Below are 20,631 nucleotides of genomic sequence, written 5' to 3' on the forward strand. Positions count from 1 at the left end.
CTCCCCTTTTCTAGGGTTAGAGAAAGACATATGGTATAACACATTCTGATTTAGAAAAAAACAAAAATTGAGGCACAGATAAACCATGTGAAAAAACGTCAAACCCCGTTTTTTTTAGGACGGATGTAAATCCATCTGTATTCAAGTCATTTTTCAAGTCATTTTTATTTGTATAGCCCTTAATCACAATTAGTCTCTAAGGGCTTCACAAGTTATTACATATAAGAAGATTAGGTTACTCGTATGCTATAGAGTAGAAGTGAGTTTTAAGCCTAGATTTAAACATTTCCACCGAGGTTGCAGATCGGATATCAGGGGGAAGAGCATTCCACAACACCGGTGCCCGGATGGAGAACGCTCTCGAACCAGCGGAACACTTGGTATTAGAGACAGTAATTCTGTGCACTAGATTTTATTTATTTTATTTGTTTACTTAGAGTTTTTCACAAGTGTGGACAATGATATGGGCCTTCACGTGAAATGATCTGCATTTATATAGCACTTTTCAAGTCACTGACTTCCCAAAGCGCTTTACAATGTGCTCCACATTTCCCAATAGCGGCCTTGCAGCCATGTAAGGCGCTAACCTGCTTATTGGGGGTATTAGGGGTTCAGTGTCTTACCCAAGGACACTTCGACATGTAACACGGACGAGCCGGGATTCGAACTGGGATCCCTTGATCCCAAGACGAGCGCTCTATGTTATGGACTATGTAAAATTATTGAATAAAAGGAAAAAAACATACATTGAGGCACAGAGAAACTGTGTGAGGAAAAACAAAAGCCATAAAGGAAAGTTGTAACTCCTTTTGTATTAAATTAAAGAGTTACTGTGTAGTAAATTTAGATTTAGAAAAAAAAAAAAAACAAGCATCGAGGCACAGAAAAATATGTGAGGGAAAACAAAACCAATCAGGACAGATGCATCACCATCTGTATTAGAGAGGGAGATAGTTGGTTGGCTGGGTGGTTGGTTCCCTTAACCACACAGGTAGTGTCTGTCTTGGGCAAGTACAGCCTGGCGGCTCCCATCCCTCTTCAGGCCAACATACGTTTCCACTCGGCCAGTAGTTAATTTACATTTAGATGAAAAACATACGTTGAGGCAGTTCTTTAAGGATTGATAAAAATATTAATAGACAAAAACTGACTGCCAGGCAACCAGTTCAGGGTGTCCCCTGCCCAATGCCCGAAGATAGCTGGGATTGGCTCCAGCTCCCCCGCGACCCTACTGAGGATAAGCTGTGCAGATAATGGATGGATGGATGGATGGAAATTCACATTCAGGAAAAAAAACAGCATTGAGACCTTCCTGATGTTTCTGTAGTTTATTCATCAGAAGCTCTTCTCTATTAAATACTAAATAAAGGAAAGTCTTTGGCAACAGTTTTCTTTGAACAACAATATAAAAGTGAGCACATGAAAACACGACTAAGGCTTCATATTTTGTCCGCAGCAGAAATATACCTGCAGAGGAAGTCGTTGAGTTCGGAAATATGCATGGTCTCCTTGACGGTGGTGTCTCTGCTCCGTATCTGCAGCAGGCCGCTCTCCAGGGTGCTGTCGCTGATCACCGCCGTGAAAAGGACGCCCATCTCGTCGAAACTGCGTGAAACATGCCGCCATCTTTTACTACAACTTGTTAAGCAGTTTTCTAATCCCCAGAGCAAAGTTAATCCTGAACAAAGTTAATCCTGAACAATGCAACGTTAAAAGTTAAAGGAATTCCCCTATCTACAGTGACGTGAAAAAGTATAAACACTCTTCCTGGATTCTGTCTTTTTTGCACATACAGTGGAACCTGGGTTTTCGAACGCCTCTCAGTTCGAACAAATCGGTTCTCGACCAAAAATTTCGAGAAATTCTTGCTTCGCTTTTCGTTTAAAAATCGGAGTTCGAACGCCGGTACGCTAGGGGCGATGCTGAGCGGCGTACGGGTGTACATTGCCCCTACCCTCGTGAAGAACTGTTGTCACGTGAGCGCGCACTTCTTTTTGCTTTCGTTTTTAATATCGGTGAACGGAGTGTTTTAACCCCTAATTACGCCTCGGAAGAAGGTCGGTGCAAGCGGCAAAGTTGCTACAGGTAAAAAAAGAAGAGTAGTGCGTACAACTGTTGCATTTAAGAAAGAAATAAAAGCAAAATATGAAGAAAATGTGCGAGTTTCCCTTCTTTCGAGGATATAGAGCATGGCTTCTGCAGACCACCACAAAGGTAAGAAATCCTATTCATAAATCTTTTCTTTATCCTTTAACCGCTCACCACTTGTTGTGGAGACCCAGGTGCTAAATGACTTGTAACCGACCGGATTTTTTAATTTTTACACGTTCATGTTAGCGTAATCTTTCGTACGGAAGATTACGCTAACGCGAACGTACGATTAGCCTGGGTTAGCTTCATGTTTACGTCCGTGGTAAACATTCAGGTAGTTGGAACGGATTAAAACGATTTTACATTACCTTTATTGGGAAAAACGATTTTCGGTGATCGATCAAATCGGTTTTCGAACAAGGTTCTGGAACGGATTATGGTCGAGAACCAAAGTTCCACTGTATATAACTTACAAAGGTTTCAAATCATCAAACCGATTTTAATATCACAAAGAGTTAACCTAAAGAAATACAACATGGACATTTTTTAAATTTTGATTCCATTATTAAGGCACAAAAAATCAAAACCTATCTGGCCCTATGTGAAAAAGTTATTGCCCCTCAAACCGATAGCAAGTTGGGCCACCTTAGCAGTGATAACCGAAATCCAACGTTAATTGAGAATATGTCTTTCACAAAACTTTTTGACCCATTCTTCTTTGCAAAATGGTTTCAAATCAGACATATTGGGAGGGTTTTCGAGCATGAACTAAATTGGATTTCAATCCAGACTTTGACTTGGCCACTCCAGAACCTTCATTTTCTTTTTCCTAGCCATTCAGATGTGGACTTGCTGTTGTGTTTTGAAAGGTTGTCCTGCTGCATGATAAAGAGCGCTTGAGTTTGAGGACATGAACTGATGGCCAGACGTTCTCCTTCAAGATCTTCTAGGAAACACAACTCAAGTCAAGTCATGTTTATTTGTATAGCCCTTAATCACAAAGAGTCTCAAAGGGCTGAACAGATCACAGATTATTGCAAACCAGACTATTAGGACACCATCCCCTGATCTAAAACCTACATGAGGGCAAATAATACACAGATATACAAGAATTCAACATTCCGTCAACCAAAGCAAGTTGTCCTGTCCCTTGAGGCAGTAATTCCAAAAGTGTGCTCAATTGCTACCTCCAGTCCTAGTTGGGCTTGCAAGAAGCATATCCTCCAAGACGCATAGACTTACACTATACATGGATGGATACAACTGTGGCATTTCTTCACAGTGGGGGAAGCAGAAAAGAAAATGGAAATGTCCTGGCCAAATCGACTGATATACATGAGGCTTTTTTGGCGGGTGATGGTTGGAATTTTTTCCCCCAATATAAAGTAACAGATTTTTTTTTTTTATATATCTTCCTACGCATCCCAAATTATGAATGGAACCTGTACCCAAACAATGATAATTATTTAAATGTGTAAATTATCACAAATATATAAAAGTTTGAAACCATTTACTATGCCTTTGAGTAGCGGTTCAATAGTACTCCATTCTCATATTTCACAATCATTTTCTATTTAACTCGACGGATGTCCTCACTGTTAACCACTTATCACAGTACTTTCTTGGGGCCAATTATTATCGACAAAAAGGGCAAGAAAACACACTAAATCGCAATCAATTCCCAACACTGTTGTCAGACTGACGATATCTCTTAAAAGGTTGCCACTTGACTGGCAAGAGTAGCAAAGATGGCTACTCACGTCACTTGGCCTCGTGTTGGAATGTCTGTTCGAGTTTTTAATTGGAATATCAAAAAAAGAGTTACTCTGATAATTGTCTCAAACAGCAATTTGTTCGAATACAGAGACGTTCAAGCACTGCGGTATATCTCTGTATATATGTATATATGTGGCATCTCTTTAACACTAGGGTCGTAGTGGCCCCATTTACTGTGGTGTGTCTTGGGCAAGTACAGCCTAGTGGCTATCATCCCTCTCCAGGCCAACATATGTATATCTATCTTAGGGTTTTTACTTTTTAGAAATGCACTTAATAGTCTAAATAGTCACAGTCTTGTTCCACGGACAGACTGAGGAGATCATTTCTTCCTCATGCCATGAGGCTCTTTAACTCCACCCGGGGGTGTAAAAGCCCACATTAAACCAAACCCCCACGTTGCAGATTACCCTATTTTTATCACAGTGTGTATTTTATGTAGCACTATTTAAATACTCTATATCAACACGTTACATTGGGTATTTATGTATTATATTCATTTTACTTTATTATTGTTTTATTCTTCAACACAAGGATACTGCTGGAAGTGTGAATTTCCCTACGGGGATGAATAAAGTACCTATCTATCTATCTAATGCAGGTAGTAATGGAACGGACTCACCACGAAAATCGAGGATATTCTGTAGTGTGTTTTAGTTTACCCTCAAATTTCAGTGATATTCTTATGTATCTATTATTTTCTATCAACAATCTTACTTGGAAGTGAGCCTCTCCATTGGGGTAGCGGACGTTTCCAGATATCCGGGCCAGGCGGAGATTTTGGCTTCCTTTAACTCAATCAGTAGTCCTTCACAAACCTACACAAGCACAGGACCTGTAAACGTCCGATTGCACTCAGCCAAAGGAAGAAAAGGCCCCGAGAGTCATTTTTCGAACCTGCCTCAGCTCTGCAGTGGCTCCCCTGCTGATAACTAAGGCCACTTTCACGGGAGCCAACAACGGATGTAATTTCAGGACCTGGAAATGATCACATGATCAAAGAGGTGTTTCATTAGTCTCTAAAAAATTACTATACGGTAGGCCCGACTTGAATCCATGAGGTGGGGGTCGTAAGGTGAAATTGAGTGAAATCGCCAGGGTTATATACCGTTTGGCAATCAGCCAATGCCTTCCTAACCCCAGATTCACCAGTTAAAACTATTAAAATAGCAAAATAGTCGAGTGTCAGTACAAATTATGTATAATACACAAGGGTATGAATAAATGACATTGATAAATACAAGTATAAAGGAAAAATAACGTTGAAGGGATTTGAGGTGGTATAGTAGAGTTAGTGGGAGGATGCAAGGGTGGGAGGCAGCGGATTAGAATTAAAACAGATTTAAAAACTTCCACTTCTGAGGATTGTCTCGCCCTTAGAAGATTTCCTTGATTCAATCAACTCCTTCTGATCATGGATTGGTTACGGCCATGCATTTCAGACAGGGCAGCCCTTCACATGACATCTTCGTATTCCTCTAGCTCAAACTTTGTTTCCATGGTTATCATGTAATTGCTTCTCCCTTTAATATCACTGCAAGACTTGGGACCAATAGCTAAACAAGTTCAAGTTTGTTAAAGGAGATTCTGAACTGAACGAAGAGAGAAATAGAGCATTGTGGGAGGAAGTTCAGCCAATAGCAGTACTTTTTTCTACCTTAATGCAAACCGATAGCAGAACAGCATAGTGTATGACATCGAATGAGAACAGAGTCATCTGATAAACTTCCACACTCATGTGCATTAATTGATTTGGAATTGTTTTGGCAGCTGGAATTCAGTTTGTGATGTATAGAGAGTAAAATGCTGTAACAAGGGCCTAAAAATCTTAATTTGCATTGAAATGTGATAACATCATAATATAAGGACGCTGTAACCTGGGGGTCTACTGTACTTGTACACACTATTACCTTTCTCTGCTGTAGCTTCTGTTTAGTATCCTCTCTGTTGTGCAGCTGCAGTGAGTTGCACAAAAATGCCAACAGACCACGGTCCATGTTCCCGGTAATAGAAACCATGTGAGGAATAGACTTGCGCCCCTCTCGACTCTACCGGATATTTGTTGGAGAAAAAGAAATGTGTCAAGCTTGCTGTGAGGTGAGATGTCCAAAAACCTCAAAACTGCATTCATGATCCTGACCTGGAGCTTGGAAAGAACCGTATTGTGCATCTGGACCAGTTCTTTGTCTCCTCGGCTCCACAGAACCTCCACGGGCTCCTGACCCCAGGGGAAGTTGTAAAAGATGTGGACACCGCGTGATGCCGGCCCCTCGAGCTCACCCTGAGGGACGTCACTGCTGCTGAAGTCTGAAGGGGAGAGGGCGAACTGTGCAAAATATATATATACACATTCAAGACCTCAATTTAACAATTTCCAAGTTAAGATCTCACCTTTCTCCACCACTTGAGCCTCTGTCGTGCCCAGTGTTCCAACCACTGCGAGGAGGTCCGAGGAGAGCAGAACCACACGAGGGATGCTTGTGTGATTTCTGATGGGCTGATAGAAATTTCAATTCAGAATGACAACTTCAAAGAAGCATGCTGCTTGGGAAGAGTCGCCTCACCAGCCACTGTTCTCTTTTGAAGGCTGGAAACACGTACCGGTCTCAGCGATACCAAACGGAAGCTTCCGGTTGACTAACTCAAATATGGGAACGAACTGTTCCAGAGAACCTGAGAAAATAAAGAGGGGAGGGGGGAATGATTTCTTGATCCAAGTTTCAAGAGTCAAACTTGAAATGACAATTTCTTGAAATTCATGTGAGGGTGAAGAAATAGGTCTCCATGGGATTTTGTGACAAGTGTTTTGAAGGATTTTATACATTTGATTATAACGGATTTTATACGATTGACTACAAATTACATTTAATGCAAAAGATATTCACTGACTGGGCTGTAGTTCAATGTCAGGGCAACCTGTTGGAAAATGTTGTTTACAGGAACAGCGGGAACGGGACGTAAGGCTGATAAGATAATCAGCACATCCAGACGCAGTAAGGCCCAGATGACGTAGAAACCCTCGGTGTTGTTTTGAATATTCCAGACATCGCGACGCCCAGGGGGTGCTTCCTTGGCACGCCCACGGGAGGAGTCGGCACGCCATTATGCGGGGAGAAGATGGCCAATAGGAGAGAGCTAAAGGACTTCAGAAGAGGGCTTCCCAGGAACTCCAACGACACTAATTCGGCCGTTTTCGATGGAGTACACTTAGTTAATTTGTTAATGAAATTAAATCTGCCCCCGTGTGGAAATGTCGGCTTTCTTGTTCATCTTTTCCCTCAAGAAACGAGCGCGCATAAATTGTTGGGTGAATGTAGGTTGTGTTTGGTTAATGGAGTCAGATAACTCATTTGAATAATTTGGTAAACGGTACATTTTGATATTTAATTCCCAACAGTTCTATGAACAAGAACAGAATGGAATTATCTAAACCAGGTGGAAAGGTTGAAGGAAAAATTTGAATTCCTCTAAAAATTTGAAAAAAATTTAAAATTCAAGATGAAAAGCGAAGAGAATGGGGTAAGGCATCAAGAATGAAATGTTTTTGTTGAATAAATTGGAAGCATACACAATCACTTGAAATAGGATATAAAGTTGAAGGAATGCTTTGAACCAATATAAAATATGAGTTATTGAAGATTGTATTTAGCAAAATAAATAATAGATGGGGGTAAGGCATCAAGACTGAGGTAATGAGTGAAAAATGAAAAATGGAATGTCAAAGACACTCTTATACTGTATAAATGGGGTCAGGTTACAATGATTTGGAAGTGTAAAAATCTGAAGTGGTTTAATTTGGTGAAATTTTCATGAAGAAATGATCAATATTATCCGAAAAGTGAACAGAATGTTTTACATTTGAAATGGGAATGATGAAAATGATACATTTTGAAATTATCAATACAAATGTTCGGAAATCTGGGTTTTGAAAACTGAGTAATACAAAATAAAAATGCAAACGTGGAGGACATTAATATGCTGAATAGTTTGGAATTGGAACGGAGTGAATCAGATGAAAAATTTGGAAGGAGATACATTTTTCTTTTTTAACTTTGGGAAAGCTCCATAAAACCGGGATTTCTTTTATTACATGTTCACCCTGGTGTGTAACGTCTAATCTCTTAGAGATCAAGGTTCACTAAGTTGTTATCAATGACAACAAATTCAAATATATCTAAATTTTTGATAATTTGTTGTTTTATCGTCCCATTCAACTGCATCTATCTGCTACTCTACTCTACCAGCTCAAGTCACGTCACACCAAATGTAAATACAATTGTTTCCCTTTGTGTATATTTATCTCTAATGTTGTTTAATTATAAGCACGTATATTACACATGAGCAGTACTTAATACAGTATACTGTATACTCTTTTTTTATGTTTTCACCCGGCGAACGGGGGTTTCGGAAAACATTCGCTAATTACCATAGGATTATTTCACCAGCTATAATGACAATTTTACTTTGCAATTTCCACCTCCTGGCTTCACTGTACCTGAAGTAAGGCTTCTTCTCAACAAGGGTGATTTCTCCAGTAACACGTGGACGTTCTTTACGAGCTTCTCCTTACTCCCCTTAGTCTCCTCCAGTATTTTCTGGACCTCATCAGGTTCTGCGACCCTCAAGTGTCCCCATCCACCTTCACGTGCACCCTGACTGCAGCAGGTAGGCGTGTTGATCCCGAAAACTCGATCTCTGGATCCAGTCATTGAGCGCCACCACTGGTGCAGCAGATTCTGCTTGAGTTCGGTGCCAAGAGGACCCAACCTGCAAACGGAACCAGGCTCAAAGAGCTCCAAGTTAGTGAGTCCAGGTGAGATGAAATGTCTGTCCATAAAGAGCTGCAATAAATCCCTGGCATGGTCTGAGATAGTTGACGGATTGCCATGATTTCGTGTAGGGAGCCAAACACGGAAGATAGACTTTGACTGGTCGTTTTTAGCAAATCGGTAAAACATGATGAATCGGTTGGTTGACTGGTAGAAAGTTGAGTGCTAAGTCCCTACCATGGCAATATAAAAATGACGGCGTCATTAATATAGGAAAAAAATGCAATTAAAAGCAAAACATGAGACAATGTTGATCAGCAAAATTGTTTCTAGTTGCAAAATGTATTGCCGAAATATATTTTACTTTTAGTGTCAAACACAGGTATTTAAAATTCGTAGATGGAGGGTATAACCCGGAAGTACTTTGGTTTGACTTCTGGTTGGTCGATATCAACGTTGTCTGTAGCGCCATCTAGTGTACGCGATTTAATAACAAGGCAATTGAACCAAAACCTCTAACGATTTAGTGCCATCAGTGAAAATGTAAATATAATTGTTTATCTTTTAAAAATATTACGTGGTATATTTTGAAAAAGTAATGTGTAGCGAACCCTTGCTATAACGTGGTTCACCTTTCACGGTCTAGCATGCATTATATATATATTTTACCTGATGATTAAAATTATTGATGGTACGGTAGTTATTTTTTAAAGTTTTATACTTTAATTTGATTTGTTAATAATATACCTAAGTCAGTAAATAGGATTTGTTCTTAGTCAATGTATAATTGAGTATTATTGGAAAAATGTTTCTTTTGGACAGATTTCGTATTTCACAGGTTATTTTTGAAACATTAAAACATCAAGTAATATTGTTAGTCAAAATTCAACCATGTATCAAGTTACTGGCTATAATAAATTGTTGTATATTTGGAAGCAGTTATAAGTGGATTTGGGGATAAAAACGATTGACTATCAGCAATTGAATGCATTAGATCAAATGTTAATCAACTTCACAAGTTGGCCTAATTCAACCTAACCCAGAAAATAATCATCTGCCTTCTGCCCAATGCGGAGAACATTGCTGGTTCGCGCTACCACAGCAGATGCTACAGGTCCCTTAAAACAAAAACTGACAGGCTAAGAGATGGTTTCTTTTTGAACAAATGACCATAAAGACCATTCTCTTCTATAATTTTATGTACAAGATAATTTGTACATTAAGTTCACCAGTTGGTCTGCTTCCTAGTAAGTTTTATGCCAATAAAAATGTATTTCAAACCATGATTATTGTTTTTCTTGGCCCAAGGTAAAGCAGAAAAAAAATAAAACATGAAAAGATAGTTCCCTAAACACACGCAAGTAATCTCCCCTTTTTATATTTTTTATTGAAAAAAGACATGTGCACCATTTAAATATTGATCACATCACTTTCACCAATTCGAAGCACAAACGCAACACAACGCATCACCTAGTTAAATAACCAAGGAATGTAACACATAAAAACAATTAAGGAAAAGTACAGCACATAAATGCTGCGCTGCAAAAGACGTTGTAGTTTTATGAATTTAATGGCAACACCTGCTGTAAGCAAAAGAAAAAGTTAAACATATAATACTAATAAATGCCTTAGACGTAATCAACATGCGACGGGTCGTCGTATTGACAAAGAACCGAAACCTCGAAGGTCGTATACGTGGCGACTACTGAGGAAAGGGTGGCGGCATGGAGTAGGGCGCCATGGGAGGTGGAGGCGGGCCCTGATGAGCTTGCGGCGGTGGCGGCTGAGGGGCGTAAGGGTGCGGGTGGTTCATGCCGTTGGGGCCGGGCCTCTGCGCGCCCCCGAATTGCGGGGGACCCTGGAAGTTTTGGTTCCCGAAACCCTGATTGGGCGGACCGCTAAGGTGACCTTGTTTGTTGGGGCCGCCGTAATTATTGTTGCCATAGCTACCATTGGAGTTCCCACCGCTGCCTCCGTAACCGCCCCCGTTTTGCATCTTACCCCCGAAGCCGCCCTTCGGCCCATTCCCGAACCCTCGGTCGTCCCTGTAGCCGCCGCCTCCGAAGTTGTCGCGCCGCCCGCCTCCGGCGTACCTATCTCGACGGTCGTCTCTGAAGCTGCCTCGTCCCCCCCTTCCACGACCTAAAGACGAAAAGGGGTGTGTTACAACCTGATAATACCCCCCCCCCCTTTTTTTCCCCCCGATCCTTACCTCCCCGGTCCTCTGCCATCTGGATGAGCTTGGGGTTAATGGCCTGGTTGGCCTCCCTTAGCACGGAAATCAGGTCGCTCGCCTGTTTCATGTTGTTAGGGGTGAAGAAGGTGTAGGCGGTGCCCGTTTTTTGACTGCGGGCCGTGCGTCCGATGCGGTGGATATAATCCTCGGAGGAGTTAGGGTAGTCAAAATTGATGACAAATTTCACATCCTCCACATCTGTGAAAAGTGTTGCAGTGTGGCAAAACAGAACATGGAGTGGGGGGAGATTTTGCACACCGCAACAGCCAGACCAGAGCATACAATTAGCAACTGTAAGGCCGAGCGGGGCTGGGAAGGTGTGCTTGTCGCTGGGGGAGGAAATGGGTTAGAGGCAGCAATCATTTCAATTCCACGGGAATACTACTGTGGGAAGAGAGAAACGATGCACACTCCCAATGCTTACCCTCATCCAAATGATCAGAAAAAACATTCCCTTCCCGAGGGAGAATACAAATGGTTTCAGGCTTACCATATAAGGAGTATGCATTCACTAGTCCTTTCCCAATGCAGACAAATCCCTCACATGTTTTCAAGTGACATCCAGGAGCTTCTTCCAAGCAGTTGGGCCAGGTTATGCACTGGGGACACTTCGTAAGCCAATACTGGACCGTTCAGTATCAGTAAAATAAAAGATTTGAAAGTTTTTTTCCCAGCACACCCTCAAAAGAAGCCACAATGCTCGTCTTGCCAAGACTAAATCGATCAGCTATTTCAGGGGGTCGGGAACCTTTTTTTTTGACTCAGAGATGAGTGAAAGTGGAATATTTAGATGCTTTTCCTTCAGTGAGAGCCATTTCCTATTTAAAAGAGAAATCAACTTAAAAGCCAGACCTGCTCCAAAATAAATCCATTTCTCAAGTCCATTTTATTGCCCTGTGTGACGTTTGATTGTTTAAATATTGAGACCCCTCGCGACTTGGCCCTTCGATTATTGCTGGTTTACTCTTTCGCAGATTTTTAAATGAATTGATTTCGTCTCTGTTGTAATCAATATCATTGTGTCGTGCATTGAGTTCAAAAGGACAGATTAGGGAGGGTGCTTTCTGTGTGAGCGCAGCCGTGATAAACTGTTGTCACTGTGTGCACGGCCGTGATAGGCTACTGTATGGTGCCAATCAAACAGGAGGAGGGCGCTGCCGCCGTAAACTAACTTGGAAGCATAGTGATTGCTAGCTTTTTGCCGCTAGTTGCATTAAAAAAAGAAATCCTCAATTAAATCTGACTCTACGGTAAGTCAGAAGAATGCAAAGAAATGCTGATCACTAGTGGGTGCTTTGTGGGATTATTATCCTGTTCCAGAAGCGATTCGGGCGACATTTGGGAGAAGGCAAGAGCGGGGCTGCTGGTCCGGCCTACTGCTAACAGCTAGGCTAACCACTCTCCTGTATCTTGCCAGCGCCAGGTCCATTAGCCATGAAATGGATGACTTGGAGCCACAACTCGTGGGATACCACTACATTCGAGACAGGCTTATTTTAATAGTCACGGAGATCTGTGTCCATTTGAGGACACCCGATGCTAGCGTGCAGCTAGCCGGGAGCTCTAAATTAAGTCCGAACACTGAAAGAAGCACTCCAATTTCATTTAACATTTGTATAACCATGAATTCGACTGCTATTGTGTTGTGTTATTATTTGTAGATCTATATTTTGTTACAGTCCTATACTCTTAGTCGGTAATTAGATCATCTCGGGGTAATTTTAACACTTTGGTGGCTTTTATGAAGGTGCGACGCTACTTTGCTGATTTTAATGTTTGAATGAAATAATTTAACGCATCAGCTTTTCAGGCTAAAAGGTAGAAAAGCGCAACAGCGCTCAGACCGCTAGTGGTATTGCACTCTCTGTCTAGATGGGTTTAAGTGATCGAATAATAATTCACCACCAGATGTTGTTGTAACTTAAAATGGAGCAGGAGTATGCACATTCAAAGTCAGCTGATCTTGTAGCCAACTGACATATTCTTTCCGGTGCACAAGGATGAATTTCATCTAGCGACAGGACATGAACGCGTGTGTGAATCCCCGCCAACAAGCTGGATACACATGGAGTGGCTACAACAAGTGGATAGCTGGAGTTGGTCAGAGTTGGTGTAAGTGGCTATCTTTAACGGCTGGCGGGAGAAGCTACTGAAAAAAATTGTCAAGCGTCAGGACCCTGAATCACAGAACTCAGCCACGCTTACTTGCGTGATGAGCTGTGGAAGGCTAGCGACACTGGAGGACGACACAGGAGCTGCTTACAATAACAATAGTGGCCAGCAGCAAAATGGGAGTGGCTAGAAAGGAAGCAGTGTAAAAAAGTGCCAGATGTCCCAAGAGCAGGACTTGGTGACCATCACATTTGGAGCTGAGCCATGTGCCTGAATGTCCGTTGAGTGCTCAAACCAACACCAGACAAGGTACCTTGGCAAAATGGTCATCCGGGCTTCCGTAATAGCAATATGGTGGCCAAACATGTTAGGTGTCTCAATTTGTTATGTAATGAAAAAAATAAACTATCCTCATTAGATAGTACATGTGTTTTAGCTTATTATTTGAATCAATAGTGTCTTCTTTCAATTAATGCAGTACATTACACCAATAGAGGTAAAACACGCACAGGGGTTTTAGAATATAGAACATTTTGATTTATCTCTGAGCCAGATGTAATCAGTAAAAAGTGCCACACATTCCCGACCCCAGAACTGTCCAATTGAAAAGGGTCCCTTTTCAAAACATAAGGCCTTACGGGACCCCCTTCCCATAAAGAAAAAAACAAAAAACCCTACCCCCCCAGCGTTTTATCAGTATCGAGGCAAGATGTCCTAAGAAGCCAGTGTTCACTTGAGAAAATGTCTCTCATTGGCAGGTCTCGACATGACGTATAAAATAACAGGCGAGGGAGGATCTTTGGATTGGCCTGTCTCACTCTTTCACCTCACTAACCCCGAAACGCATGTGCCAGGTCTGGTTAATTTTAAAAGGGCTCAAAACTGCTCTCTTCTTTTCGAGGAATCCAGCATTTGATGTGGACAGAAGCGACCCACAAGCGGCGACGAACACCCGCGCTACGAACGATCGTTTCGAATCTAAAACTGACTTGCGATAATGTACAGCGGACACAAAAGCGTACGGCAAGTTTTTTTCTCCTTTTAGGGTCGGCGATTACGCTTTGCAGACAGCTGGATGGCAGTTGTCGGGCGAAATCCTCAGACAGAGAACAGATGAGTGTATATTTCAACATGTCAAGAGTCGAAGGCTTAGCCACAGAGCCTTTTGTGGAGCGGGGGAAAAAAAAAGACTGGCACACAAGAGCTTTCACCTCTCTAGGCCCACTGGGTGGCAAGCCAGTTGAGCACTGTCATCCTTCTCCCTCTCCAGGCCTGGGACTGTCATGCCTAGTGCCTGCCACAAAGACTCCACCTTAAGGTGAGAAAAACTCAGAAAATAGATAGAAAAGTTAAAGAAAGCAATAACACTTTCTTTAAATCACGCGTCAAATAAGAAAAGGTGGCGCTTAATGGCCAACTGACCTAAGCCACGGGAGGCCACATCTGTGGCGATGAGGATCGGTGCTTTGCCGTATCGGAATTCTAAAAAGAGAGCACAGCGGGATTTAATTAGTTCAACGTTTCCAGTTGTCATTTCTACTGTGTTTTGCCAAGTACCAGATAGTGGGGGAAAAAAAATGCAGCTCACACTCGGGTTACCGCATCCCGTTAATTCACGCCATTTTCACAGAACTGTAAACATACGCCATTTTCCCCCAATACGACAATACAGACAAATGCCATGTTTCAGCATATGAGTTGCATGCCTCGTACCTGTTTAAGATGCGTTTTTGCTATTGGTTTGCGGCTCAGCATCATTAAAATTGGTCTTTATTGTACATTTGCTGATATGTTGTTGGCTAAACTCCCGAAATATTGTGTAGAAAAATTGAACTTGTGTAGCTATGAGTTCCAAGACATGCATTGATGCAAAAGGGAGAAGCAAAAAAACCTAACCATGGGAACAAAACGCCTCATTATAAAAACATGAAGAAGAGACAAGCCTTGTTACCCTTGCTAAGAAATTATGCTGTAACCAATCGACAATCATGACAATTACTAAGAAAGAGAAGGCGATTAAAGTGACAGCTTTCTAACGGCAGGCCAATACTCGCAATGGAAGCCTTAAAATCAGTTTCAATTCTAATCCATCGTACCCCCTATCCGCCAACTCCACCATACCAGCTAAGTTTACATCACACCAAAGGTAAATAATAAGCCTTTTTGTCTTCTTTATATTTCTATTTACCTATAATCCTATTCAACCATATAAATGTACGTATGGTACATACAAGTAATACTCATTATATACTCCTTTGTAACTGAAGTATAAAATGTGCATACTATCTTAATGTTTTTTTCCTTGGAGTAACGAGGGTTCAGAATGCATTAGCAATCTGCCATAAGTTTCTATCCTTTGCCATTTGAAAATTGCCCTTGCGATCGCGGGGGTCTACTGTACTTGACTTTACTGCGTTTTGCTGAGTGCGTACCGGGCATTGAAAAAAGAAAGTGAAAGCTCAAATACTATCACTTACCATTAAGAACCCAGTCTCTTTCCTGTTGGCTCTTGTCTCCATGAATTCCCATTGCTGGCCACCTGGGTGAGACAAACTCGGCATCACATACACAGCAAAGCACTTGCACTTCACTCCAAACATTACCTTTCATTTGTAAATGGGGTATAAATTCATATCGCTAAAACCAAAAATTGATTTGTATCACCCCTTGCCAATTCAGAATTTTTTTCCCACTGATAAAATCTGACCATCAGAAGTAAAACAACATACCCATCCCTTCTCATCCTCCTTGTGATCTCATCACAGCGTCTTTTGGTCTCCACAAAAATGATTGTCTTGTTCTCCTTTTCACTCATAATCTCCTCCAACAGCCGAAGCAGCCTGGAAGTAACACATCAGATGGTTCTTTAGATACTAACAAAACGTGGCTTAGAAAACATTGCCGTCTAAAATGTCCTACTTGTCCTCCTTTTCCATGTCATTGCAAACGTCAACAATCTGTAGGATGTTATGATTGGCGCTGAGTTGAAGAGCTCCGATGTTAATCTGTACGTAATCTTTTAGGAAGTCTTCAGCAAGCTGCCTAACTTCTTTGGGCCATGTGGCACTCCACATCAGGGTCTGACGGTCCGGCTATAATGGAGACAGATGACATTTGTTCACTTTTATATCCTTATCATTAAAAAATAAATCACAGCAATATGAATCCATCTTACCCGAATTTGGTCCACGATCTTGCGGATCTGTGGTTCAAATCCCATGTCCAACATGCGGTCGGCCTCATCGAGGACGAGGTAAGTGCAACGCCGCAAATTTGTTTTTCCGCACTCCAGGAAATCGATGAGACGACCCGGAGTAGCGATACAAATTTCAACTCCTTAAAACAAAAGCGCGTTCAACAAGGTATTATTTACGCACATCAAAATACATCTAAGCCTATTTTGTATTAGTTTTGTTTGGAACGCATTAGCTATGCATTACTGTAGGTTTCGATCCCCTGCTATGCAGCAATACGATCACTTTGCGATTACCACCTTAGAAAGTATTCATGTTAGATCCCAGGGTGTTAATTGAATCTGAATTTTTATTGCCTTTCTGCAAACTGGTAGCTATTTATAGAAATAGGAAATATAAGGATGCCCAAAACCGGTTATAAAGGTACCAGTTCAGGGAGCTTACCTCTTTCGAGATCTCTTAGTTGGGGTCCTTTTGGTGCACCCCCGTAGATGCAGGTGGACTTCAGACGAGAAGCCCTGCCATATTCAGCAGCGACTTGTTGCACTTGCTGAGCGAGCTCACGCGTAGGTGCCAAAACTAAGCACTGAGAACAAAGTTAAAAAACTTGCATCATCAATCGATAAAAGGAAGTGTTGTTATTAGACTACAATTTAAAGCCAACCAAAAACAAAACAAACTCATCGGTAGATCACAATTGCACCACCGTTCTACTTACAATTGGTCCATCACCATGCTCCAAGAAGGGTTGATGTTGGATGTGTACGATGGCAGGGAGAAGGTACTGTAGACAAAACAAGGTATTGTACATTGATTACACCGATGTGCTCATGTAGCACTGGCGAGTTCACTGGACAACAAAAACATATATTTGATCTTCTGTCTATGTTTTGAACCCTTTTAGTACTTTCTCTTACACTAAATCAGAATATTGACAGCCATTTTCCAATCTCAGCGATCTATTCGTCACTAGAACTTTTACTATAACTCAGAAATGGCTGCCACATTCAGATTAAGCGTTTAGGCAGTACGAAAAAAATTGTAAAATCTAGACTGCAGATTAAGAGTTAACCAGATTCTTTCTTTTCCTCATCTGCACTTCTTGGACCAATTTAAAGAACTAGCTAGCCATGTTACGAGCAAAATTATTGGTCTTTACCATGAGGAACCTCATTTAAATGTCATAGTTGTTGTGATGTTTGAATACGTACAGCAAGTGTTTTCCCAGAGCCAGTCTGAGCAATGCCGACCATGTCTTTGCCGCTGAGAGCAACTGGCCACCCCTGAGCTTGAATAGGAGTTGGTTCAATCCAGTTTTGTTTCATGATCACATCGATCACATAATCTACAAAACAGGATAGGCGAGATCAAAATAAGCAACCTCTGTTCATAGTCAGTTTTGCAAAAAGGAAGGACAGTTCCTAGAACAACTCTCCACTCACTCGGAAATGCTGCTTCATGGAACCTCATAATTGGTTTGGGGCAATCTCTGCCTTTGACGGTGACTTCTCTGCTTCCTCTGTACTGCTCGACCTCTTGCTAAAATTAGAGGAAAATGTTCAAATATGGGGTAGGAACTAAAATAGCCACAAAAGGACACCGGCAATTAAAATACAAAAAAACAACAACGACATACAGGCATTCTTCGGGTGACGTCGGGATGTTCCTGGTAGAAATTTTTCTGGAACTTCGGAAGCTCATTCAGGTTCCAGTGCCTCTTTCTCAGCCTGTCGCCAGGATTGCCAAATTTTGGCGGGGGAGGTCCGCCCCTGCCGCCTCCAAAACGAGGAGGTCCCCCGCCATACCTAGCCCCAAGGCACACACCCCACAGTAATACATTCAGTTAAAAAGGAAATGTATTGAGTCACCTGACACTAGAGTTTCATAATATTTCATGATTCCAACTGGGGCTGGGAAATAAATCAATTAATTTAAATAATGATAAAGAAAAATAGGCCACATGGTGGCTGGATGGTTAAAGAGCAGCACCATGATGCAGTGGTCCGGGGTTTATTTCCAGCTACGACAGACTCCCCGTGCAGAGTTTGCATGTTCTCCCCCAAGCTTGCCTGGGTTTCCTCCGGGAACTCCGGTTCCCTCCCACATTCCAAAAACATGCATGTCTAGCTGACTGGCCGGTCTAAATTGTCCCTAGGTGTGACAGAGCGAGAGAATTGTCTGTCTCTGTGTGCCCTGCGACTGGCTGGCAATCCATTCAGGGGGTCCCCTGCCCGAAGATAGCTGGGATGGGCTCCAGCACCCCCGCAACCCTGCTAAGGATAAGCGGTGCAGATAATGGATGGATGGATAAAGAAATATATTTCAGAATATGGGGGGGTAGTAGCTATGGAGGTACAGCGCTCATCTTGGGACCGAGCAGTTACAGGTTAAATTCCTAGATCCTTCGGGTTAAATGTTGAAGTGTCCATGGGCAAATCACTTAACCCTTAATTCCCCCAATAAGCAGGTAGGTGACTCCTATATCAGTTTGCTAGTGCGAATGGGTAAGTGTGAAGCACATTGTAAAGCATTTTGGAAGGTCTTCGGTGACCTGAAATGGGCTATATAAATGCAGACCATTTAAATTTGTGAAATTGAAGGAAAACAGAGTAAATTTTGATTTGAATAATTCAAAACTTAGTGCTAAATCTCTAATAGTTCCTAACAAAATATATGCAGGGTCATCAACACAGCCCAGAAAAATCATTGACTGCTCTCTACCCAGTCTCGACGACATTGCAGCTCTCACGACAGCAGCAGTAGTGTGTGTTTAAATCTAAACTTAAAACTCACTTCTACTCCATTGCATACGAATAACCTACTCCTCTTGTCGGTTGAAAATAGTTTGTGTAATATAGTGTAACAATCTGTGAAGCCCTTTGAGACTCTTCGTGATTTAGGGCTATACAAATAAAAATGACTTGACTTGACTAGTGCCACTGACATTAATAAGGACTCTTCTCAACCTACCCACCTCATTCGCGACAGATCGCAAGACTAAAGAGAGAATTAAAAACTATTTAGCCATGGAAATATAATTTGCTATCACTAAGAAATACGAAGAAGGCACACGAATCACTACCCTCGCTACAATGGACGTCTGTAATCGATCAACAATTAAGCGTCAATATTGTAAGTTTTTTGAGGCATGACAATCTTCACAAGTTCAATTTTTAATTTGAATCCGCTGTCTCCTCCAACCTTCTACATCCACCCACTAACTCCACTGTACCAGCTCAAGTCCCGTCACACCAAAGCTAAAGCCAACTTAAATTTTCCTTAACTTGAAAATTTGTTGTCTAATCTTATGCATACATATTACATGACAGTTTTAGTATTAGGAAAGAAATCGCTAGTTAGTATAGGGTTCTATCCCCCCGCTATACGGTGATTTCACTTTGCAATCCTCTTCTCTGAACGGATAGTGTCGTATCCCGGGGATCTACTGTATCTGCGGTACTTTGACAGTTAAGGCTTGAGGCCTCCAACACTGTACGTATGAGATGACTTTGAAGACGACCTCGGGATTACTTTTGAATGTAGAAATCAAAGGTATTCATAAAATCTATTCATTTTTTATGAAGTACCTGCGTCATGCTGCAAAAATATAAATAATACATGACGTTGTTGTCTCACGGGCGTTCACCTAAATAATACCCAACAGTTTGCAACACTAACTCTTCCAAACCAACAAAAATGTTCAATATGCATCCCGGTGGACATTATATTGGGAATGAAATAATAAATTAAATGGAAGTTTTTGAAGGAAGTCGCTCAGCTAATGTAGCATCAGATGCTAGTAGCCATTCGTAAACGGAAATGGCGGAGGAAAGGGCGGTTAACTAAAGGAGTTAGGAGGTTATCTTACCCTCTATCTCGCCCACGATCTCTATCCGAAAATCCTGGCATTGTGTTAAATCACAACACAGAGAGCCAATAAACAAGAAATAATGGCGAAAATGTTCGAAGAATTAAAAAAAGGCTTGCAGACGGAGCTAAACGGAAAAGACGGAAGTGACGTCACAGATTGCCGGCAGATTACATTCGTATCAATGCGCGCCGTTTTTTTTTTTTTCAATATTTTCAAAAGTAATTATTGTATTTAATCAAACAGAATAAGGTTATGCATAAAAAATAATAGTAATGCTATTTTTAACAGCCCCAGTTAACCTATTTTGAAATTATGGATTAAAAAGCATAATTCTTATTTTTATTGTCATACTCAACTTTGTGTAAAATAAACAACGACACTCTTTCGATTTTAAAAGAAATGTGTTGCACTAACTTGAAAATTTCCAAACGAGTTTAACAAAACATTCTTTTGATATTACTGTCGAATCCTATTGCAATTAGAACTAAATTCAAACGGAATGAATGCAATTTAAATTGCAGGATAATAACATTCAATGTACAATAATAAATTTTCCCCTTTTTCCCCACCAAATCCTGGCAA

The 20,631-nt window shown here is 41.4% G+C and overlaps 2 protein-coding genes across 3 annotated transcripts; both read right to left on the minus strand.

Annotated features, from left to right (window-relative positions):
• Positions 1-1,313: 1,313 nt before the first annotated feature.
• On the minus strand, positions 1,314-9,869 carry polg2 (polymerase (DNA directed), gamma 2, accessory subunit). Of its 2 annotated transcripts, none has more exons than XM_088341463.1 (8): positions 8,363-9,869; positions 6,432-6,540; positions 6,259-6,364; positions 6,008-6,193; positions 5,778-5,915; positions 4,765-4,845; positions 4,585-4,685; positions 1,314-1,605 (listed from the first exon to the last, which is right to left on the minus strand). In XM_088341463.1, the coding sequence occupies exons 1-8, from the start codon at positions 8,823-8,825 to the stop codon at positions 1,440-1,442; spliced, it is 1,350 nt and encodes a 449-aa protein (XP_088197589.1). In that variant the 5' UTR covers positions 8,826-9,869; the 3' UTR covers positions 1,314-1,439. The 2 variants fall into 2 exon arrangements, 1 of the variants encoding a protein (XP_088197589.1); XR_015851077.1 differs by having other exon boundaries at positions 1,457-1,605; positions 4,769-4,845.
• Positions 9,870-10,003: 134 nt separating this feature from the next.
• Positions 10,004-20,200, minus strand: LOC148360589 (putative ATP-dependent RNA helicase DDX5). The gene is made up of 13 exons (XM_088341462.1): positions 20,047-20,200; positions 17,815-17,983; positions 17,621-17,717; positions 17,390-17,523; positions 16,897-16,962; positions 16,623-16,764; positions 16,160-16,320; positions 15,904-16,076; positions 15,714-15,824; positions 15,462-15,523; positions 14,407-14,466; positions 10,849-11,070; positions 10,004-10,778 (listed from the first exon to the last, which is right to left on the minus strand). Exons 1-13 carry the CDS (start codon positions 20,085-20,087, stop codon positions 10,339-10,341), a joined length of 1,878 nt encoding a protein of 625 aa, XP_088197588.1. The 5' UTR covers positions 20,088-20,200; the 3' UTR covers positions 10,004-10,338.
• Between the last annotated feature and the right edge of the window lie 431 nt (positions 20,201-20,631).

Source organism: Urocampus carinirostris, chromosome 8, assembly GCF_059441175.1.
Source record: "Urocampus carinirostris isolate Australia breed hairy pipefish chromosome 8, RoL_Ucar_1.0, whole genome shotgun sequence".
NCBI classification, from domain to species: Eukaryota; Metazoa; Chordata; class Actinopteri; order Syngnathiformes; family Syngnathidae; genus Urocampus; species Urocampus carinirostris.